This window comes from Camarhynchus parvulus, unplaced genomic scaffold, assembly GCF_901933205.1.
Source record: "Camarhynchus parvulus unplaced genomic scaffold, STF_HiC, whole genome shotgun sequence".
Lineage (NCBI taxonomy): Eukaryota > Metazoa > Chordata > Aves > Passeriformes > Thraupidae > Camarhynchus > Camarhynchus parvulus.
This window is the reverse complement of record NW_022147788.1, coordinates 1-8084: the sequence shown is the minus strand read 5'-3', so window position 1 is coordinate 8084 and position 8084 is coordinate 1. Positions and strand designations below refer to the sequence as shown.

The window sequence follows — 8084 nt, the reverse complement described above, 5'->3', positions numbered from 1 at the left end:
ACCTGAGCGTATGAACTCCAAACCTTCACAGACCCCCTCAGGTGTGCCCCCACAGGTCTGCCCACCTGCTCACCTGTAGATGTGGGCGCGTTGGGTGTGGCCCATCTGCGGTGGCACCTGTGCTGGGGCTGCCCAGGTACCCAAACACCTGCCCAGGTACCCAAACACCTGCCCAGGTGAGCTCCTGACTCCCAAACACCTGCCCAGGTGAGCTCCCAAATCCCAAATACCTGCACAGGTGAGCTCCAGGTGCTACAGGTGAGTCCATAACTCCTCCATACCTGCATGTATCAACTCCAAACCTTCACCAGACCCCTCAGGTGTGCCCCCACCTGCCCAGGGTGCACTCACCTGTAGATGTGGGCGTCCGGTCTGGCCGATCTTCAGTAAGCACCTGTCCTGCGCCTGCGCGTCCATGGTGGGGTTCCAGTCCGAGTCGTAGAACACCACGGTGTCGGCCCCGGCCAGGTTGACGCCGACGCCGCCCGAGCGCGTCGAGAGGATGAAGCAGAAGATGCGCTTGTCGGCATTGAAGCGCTCCATGAGGGCCTGCGCAGGTGAGCGGGCAGGTGAGGGCACCTGGGGCGCGCCTGGGGCACGCCTGAGATACCTGGGGCACACCTGGGGCACACCTGGGATACCTGGGGTACTCCTGAGATACCTGGGGTACACCTGGGGCACACCTGGGGCACACCTGAGATACCTGGGGTACTCCTGGGGCACACCTGAGATACCTGGGGCACACCTGAGACACACCTGAGATACCTGGGGCACACCTGAGATACCCAGGGCACACCTGGGGCACACCTGGGATACCTGGGGCACACCTGGGGCACATCTGGGGCACACCTGGGATACCTGGGGCACACCTGGGGCACACCTGGGGCACACCTGGGGCACACCTGAGATACCTGGGGCACACCTGGGGCACATCTGGGATACCTGGGGCACACCTGGGGCACACCTGGGGCACACCTGGGATACCTGGGGCACACCTGGGGCACACCTGAGATACCTGGGGTACACCTGAGGATACCCACGGGGCACAATCCCACCCAGGGGCACCTGGGGCACACCTGGGATACCTGGGGCACACCTGGGGCACACCTGAGATACCTGGGGTACACCTGAGATACCCGGGGCACACCTAGGATGGACCTGAGATACCCGGGGCACACCTGAGATACCCGGGGCACACCTGAGATACCTGGGGCACACCTGGGACACACCTGGGGCACACCTGAGATACCTGGGGCACACCTGAGATACCCGGGGCACACCGGGGATACCTGGGGCACACCTGGGACACAGCTGGGATACCAGGGGCCTGGGGAGGGCCCTGGGGCACACCTGGGATGGACCTGAGATACCCAGGGCACACCTGGGGCACACCTGGGGCACACCCACCCAGGGCACACACCACACCTGATGCCAGGGCACCCTATCAGGGATGGGATAACCTGAGGTACCTGGGGCACACCTGAGATACCCACCTGTCTCTGCTCACCTGGGTGCACACCTGGGGCACACCCCAGAGTGTACCCACCCACCCTGGGGCACACCTGGGGCACCACCTGGGATCCCTGGGGCACACCCAGGTGTGTCCCACCTGAGATACCTGGGGTACACCTGAGATACCTGGGGTACTACCTGAGATACCAGGGCCCACCTGGGGCACACCTGGGGCACACCTGAGATACCACCCAGGTGTGCCTGAGATACCAGGGCCCCACCCAGGTGTGTCCCATATGAACCTGGGTGATGTCCCAGGGTGGTTTCACCTGAGATACCCGGGGCACACCTGAGATACCTGGGGCACACCTGGGACACACCTGGGGCACACCTGAGATACCTGGGGCACACCTGGGGCACACCTGGGGCACACCTGGGATACCTGGGGCACACCTGGGGCACACCTGAGATACCTGGGGTACACCTGGGGCACACCTGAGCTACCTGGGGCACACCTGAGCTACCTGGGGCACACCTGGGATACCCGGGGCACACCTGACACACCCAAAACACACCTGGAGCTGCTACTACGTCCAGGTGTGTCTCACCCATAACCCCAGGTGCCCCCAGGGGTGTACCCAGGTGTGCCCAGGTGTGTCCCAGGTGTATCTAACCCCACCCAGGTGTGTCCCAGGTGTGTCCCAGGTGTCTCTAACCCCACCCAGGTGTGTCCCAGGTGTGTCCCAGGTGTGTGTGGGTCTCACCTGTCTCTGCTCCACGCGGGTGGAGCCGTCCAGGCGCAGGTAGATGCGCCCCAGGTGTATCCCAGGTGTATCCCAGGTGTATCCCAGGTGTATCTAACCCCACCCAGGTGTGTCCCAGGTGTCTCTAACCCCACCCAGGTGTCTCTAACCCCACCCAACTGTGTCTGACCCCACCCAGGTGTATCCCAATCACACCCAGGTGTGTCCCAGGTGTATCCCAGGTGTCTCTAACCCCACCCAGGTGTCTCTAACCCCACCCAGGTGTGTCTGACCCCACCCAGGTGTGTCCCAGGTGTGTGTGGGTCTCACCTGTCTCTGCTCCACGCGGGTGGAGCCGTCCAGGCGCAGGCAGATGTGCCCCAGGTGTGTCCAGGTGTGTCTGACCCCACCCAGGTGTGTCCCAGGTGTGTGTGGGTCTCACCTGTCTCTGCTCCACGCGGGTGGAGCCATCCAGGCGCAGGTAGATGTGCCCCAGGTGTATCCCAGGTGTATCTAACCCCACCCAGGTGTGTCTAACCCCACCCAGGTGTGTCCCAGGTGTGTGTGGGCTGTCTCACCTGTCTCTGCTCCACGCGGGTGGAGCCGCCCAGGTGGGATGCCGTCCAGGTGCAGGTAGATGTGCCCCAGGTGTATCCCAGGTGTGTGTCTAACCCCACCCAGGTGTGTCCCAGGTGTCTCTAACCCCACCCAGGTGTGTCCCAGGTGTGTCCCAGGTGTGTGTGGGTCTCACCTGTCTCTGCTCCACGCGGGTGGAGCCGTCCAGGCGCAGGTAGATGTGCCCCAGGTGTATCCCAGGTGTGTCTAACCCCACCCAGGTGTGTCCCAGGTGTCTCTAACCCCACCCAGGTGTGTCCCAGGTGTGTCCCAGGTGTGTGTGGGTCTCACCTGTCTCTGCTCCACGCGGGTGGAGCCGTCCAGGCGCAGGTAGATGTGCCCCAGGTGTATCCCAGGTGTCTCTAACCCCACCCAGGTGTGTCCCAGGTGTGTGTGAGTCTCACCTGTCTCTGCTTGACGCGGGTGGAGCCGTCCAGGCGCAGGTAGATGTGCCCCAGGTGTATCCCAGGTGTATCCCAGGTGTATCCCAGGTGTATGTAACCCCACCCAGGTGTGTCTAACCCCACCCAGGTGTGTCCCAGGTGTGTGTGGGCTGTCTCACCTGTCTCTGCTCCACGCGGGTGGAGCCGTCCAGGCGCAGGTAGATGTGCCCGTGGAAGGTGAGGAAGCGCTCGAGCACGTCGAGCATCCGCGTCATCTGCGTGAAGATGAGCACGCGCTGCCCCCCGGCGCGGAGGCGGCGCAGCAGCACGTCCAGGGCCTGCAGCTTACCTGGGCACAGGTGAGATCAGACAGGTGAGGGACGCCGAAAAACCCCCAGGAAATCCAAAAAAATCCCCGAGATTTTACCCCAAAATTCATTAAATTGGCCCCAAAATTGAGCGAAATTCACTCAAAAATTCACTGAATTGGTCACAGTGAGGGACAGGTGAGGGACGCCGAAAAGACCCAAAAAATCCCCCCCAAAAAACCCCAAAATTTTGAAGATTTTACCCCAAAATTCACTGAATTGGCCCCAAAAATCAGCGAAATTCACTCAAAAATTCACTGAATTGGTCCCAGTGAGGGACAGGTGAGGGACACCAAAAACCCAAAAAATCCTAAAAAACCCCAAAATTGTGAAAATTTTACCCCAAAATTCATCAAATCGACCCCAAAAATTGAATTAAAAATTCCCTAAATTGGTCACAGTGAGGGACAGGTGAGGGACACCAAAAACCCCAAAAAAATGTTAAAATCCCGAAAGTTTTACCCCAAAATGCTCTAAATTGGCCCCAAAAATCAGTGAAATTCACTCAAAAATTCACTGAATTGGTCACAGTGAGGGACAGGTGAGGGACACCAAAACCCCCAAAAAATAATAAAAATCCCAAAGATTTTACCCCAAAATTCACTGAATTGGCCCCAAAAATCAGCGAAATTCACTCAAAAATTCACTGAATTGGTCCCAATGAGGGACACTGAAAACCCCCCCAAAAAAATCCTAAAAAAAATCCCCGAAATCCCAAAGATTTTACCCCAAAATTCACCGAATTGGCCCCAAAAATCACCTGAATCCACTCAAAAAATCCTTAAATTAATTCACAGTGAGGGACAGGTGAGGTGACACCAAAAACCCCCAAAAAATCAAAAAATTCCCGAAAATTTTACCCCAAAATTCACTAAATATTCCCCATTCTTTCCCCAATGCCCCCCATGTCCCCAATCCCATTTTTTCCCAATTTTCCCCCATTTTTTCCCAATGCTCCCGACGCCCCCAATGTCCCCAATGTCCCCATTGTCCCCAATGTCCCCAACACCCCCAACATCCCCAATGTCCCCAATCCCATTTTTCTCAATTTTCCACCCATTTTTTCCCAATTTTCCCCCATTTTTCCTCAATGTCCCCAGTGTCCCCAATGTCCCCAATGCCCACAGTGTACTCCAATGTCCCCAACACCCCCAATGTCCCCAATCCCCAATCCCATTTATCTCAATTTTCCCCCATTTTTCCTCAATGTCCCCAGTGTCCCCTAATGTCCCCAACGCCCCCAACACCCCCAGTGTCCCCAATGCCCCCAACACCCTCAACGTCCCCGACGCCCCCAATGTCCCCAATGTCCCCAGTGTCCCCAATGTCCCCAACACCCCCAATGTCCCCAGTGTCCCCAGTGTCCCCAATGTCCCCAACACCCCCAGTGTCCCCAATGTCCCCCAATGTCCCAATGTCCCCAATGTCCCCAATGTCCCCAACACCCCAATGTCCCCAATGTCCCCAATGTCCCCAGTGTCCCCATTGTCCCCAATGTCCCCAACACCCCCAACATCCCCAATGTCCCCAGTGTCCCATTTTTTCAATTTTCCCCCCCAATGTCCCCATTTTTTCCTCAATGCCCCAGTGTCCCCAGTCCCCCCAGTGTCCCCAATGTCCCCAATGTCCCCAACACCCCAGTGTCCCCAATGTCCCCTAAACCCATTTATCTCAATTTTCCCCAACAAATGTCCCCAGTGTCCCCAATGTCCCCAGTGTCCCCCTAATGCCCCCACTGTCCCCAGTGTCCCCAACGCCCCCACTGTCCCCACTGTCCCCAATGTCCCCAGTGTCCCCCATGTCCCCAACACCCCCAACGTCCCCTAACCCCCAATGTCCCCCATGTCCCCAATGTCCCCAATGTCCCCAGTGTCCCCAATGTCCCCCAATGTCCCCAATGTCCCTTAGTGTCCCCAATGTCCCTAATGTCCCCAATGTCCCCATTGTCCCCAGTGTCCCCAATGCCCCCAACGCCCCCACTGTCCCCAGTGTCCCCATTGTCCCCATGTCCCCATGTCCCCACTGCACCAGCCCCCATGTCCTCCCCCCCAACTGTGTGCAGCCCCGCCAATGTCCCCAACAGTATGTCCCAGCCCCCCAATGTCCCAGGTGCTGTCCCCAGTGTCCCTGTCCCCAGTGCCGCTGCCCCCAGGGTGTCCCCAATGTGGGCGGTCCCCCATGTCTGTGCCCCCCAGGGACCAATGTCCCCAGCAGCCCCACGTCTGGCCCCAATGCCACCTGGAACCTGGGGTCCCACGTGTCCCCAATGTCCCCAGTGGCCCCAGTGTCCACAGTGTCCCCAATGGGGGACCCCCACTGTCCCCAGGTGGAATGGCCCAAAGCTCCCCAATCCCCCCTCCCCATTGACTTGGGTGGCCCATGGGGACATTGGAACACTGTCCCCAGGGGACACTGAAATGGGGTGGTGGCACCTTGGAGACACCTTGGGGACACCGGGAAACCAATGGGGACCCCCCTATGGGGAGGTGGAACGGCCCAAAGGTTCTGGATCCCCCCCTAAAGTGACTTGGACTGGTCCATGGGGACACTGGTGACACCCCTGGGGACACTGGGGACACCCCCATGGGGATTTGGGGACATTGAAATGGGGCGGTGGCACCTTGGGGACACTGGGAAACCAATGGGGACACCCCTATGGGGAGGTGGAATGGCCCAAAGGTTCAGGATCCCCCCCTGAAGTGACTTGGACTGGCCCATGGGGACATTGGGGACACACCCCCGTGGCAGCCACCTGGAACCTGGCAGGGGACACAAAACGGGGCGGTGGCACCTTGGGGACACCGGGAAACCAATGGGGACCCCTATGGGGAGGTAGAACGGCCCAAAGGTTCAGGATCCCCCCCTAAAGTGACTTGGACTGGTCCATGGGGACACTGGGGACACCCCCCCGTGAAGCCACCTGGAACCTGCATTTGGGGACACTGAAACGGGGCGGTGGCACCTTGGGGACACTGGGAAACCAATGGGGACACCCCTATGGGGAGGTAGAATGGCCCAAAGCTCCAGGATCCCCCCCTGAAGTGACTTGGAGTGGCCCATGGGGACACTGGAACATTTGGGGACACTGAAATGGGGCGGTGGCACCTTGGAGACACCTTGGGGACACCGGGAACCCCCCCTATGGGAAAATGGAACAGCCCAAAGGTTCTGGATCCCCCCCTGGAGTGACTTGGACTGGTCCATGGGGACACTGGGGACACCCCTGGGGACACTGGGGACACCCCCGTGGGGATCTGGGGACACAAAATGGGGCGGTGGCACCTTGGGGACACCGGGAAACCAATGGGGACACCCCTATGGGGAGGTGGGACGGCCCAAAGGTTCAGGATCCCCCCCTGAAGTGACTTGGAGTGGTCCATGGGGACATTGGGGACATTTGGGGACACTGGGGAATGGGGTGGTGGCACCTTGGAATGGGGCACCTTGGGGACACCGGGAAACCAATGGGGACCCCCCTATGGGGAGGTGGAATGGCCCAAAGCTCCAGGATCCCCCCCTAAAGTGACTTGGACTGGTCCATGGGGACACTGGGGACAGCCCTTGGGGACACTGGGGACAATGGGGATTTGGGGGACATTGCACCTTGGTGGCACCTTGGGGACACCGGGAAACCAATGGGGACCCCCTATGGGGAGGTGGAACGGCCCAAAGGTTCTGGATCCCCCCCTAAAGTGACTTGGACTGGCCCATGGGGACATTAGAACATTTGGGGACACTGAAATGGGGTGGTGGCACCTTGGAGACGTGGCACCTTGGGGACACCGGGAAACCAATGGGGACCCCCCTATGGGGAGGTGGAACGGCCCAAAGGTTCTGGATCCCCCCCTGGAGTGACTTGGACTGGTCCATGGGGACACTGGGGACAGCCCTGGGGACACTGGGGACACCCCCATGGGGATTTGGGGACACTGAAATGGGGCGGTGGCACCTTGGGGACAACTTGGGGACATTGGGACCCCCCCTATGGGAAAATGGAACAGCCCAAAGGTTCTGGATCCCCCCCTGGAGTGACTTGGACTGGTCCATGGGGACACTGGGGACACCCCTATGGGGAAATGGAACAGCCCAAATCTCCTTAAAAATTTTGATTAAAATACAAAAAAAATTGGGAAAAAAATTCCCTAAAAATCCCGAAAATGTCAGGAAAAAACCCTGAAATTTGGATTTCATCAGGAGTTTCATCCTGACCCGATACCTGCTTCAAAAAAATCCCAAAAAGTCACCAAAAAATTGAAAAAAATAAAAATTTTTAAAAATTCAAAAACATTCCTTAAAATTCCCAAATTTTTGTTTATCGAGGAACTCGAAACATCCACAAAAAACCCCTTAAAAATCTCTATGGTTTTCTTTTTAAAAAGATAAAAATTCACTTAAAAATCACTAAAAAGTTCATTACAAAAAGAAAGAATTCACTGAAAAAATCGCCGAAAGTTTCCAAATAAATTCCAAAATAATTCCACAAAAATTTCCAAGAAATCCCCCAAAAATCCCCAAATTTTTGA

General features: G+C 57.7%; 1 protein-coding gene across 1 annotated transcript; it reads right to left on the bottom strand.

Moving 5' to 3' along the window:
• Window positions 1–351: 351 nt before the first annotated feature.
• On the bottom strand, window positions 352–3562 carry LOC115915910 (helicase ssl-1-like; the record flags this gene model as incomplete). Its single annotated transcript, XM_030969620.1, has 2 exons — window positions 3373–3562; window positions 352–549 (listed from the first exon to the last, which is right to left on the bottom strand). Coding segments are annotated over exons 1-2 (294 nt in total), but the record flags the coding sequence as incomplete, so codon positions are not given.
• Window positions 3563–8084: the final 4522 nt, after the last annotated feature.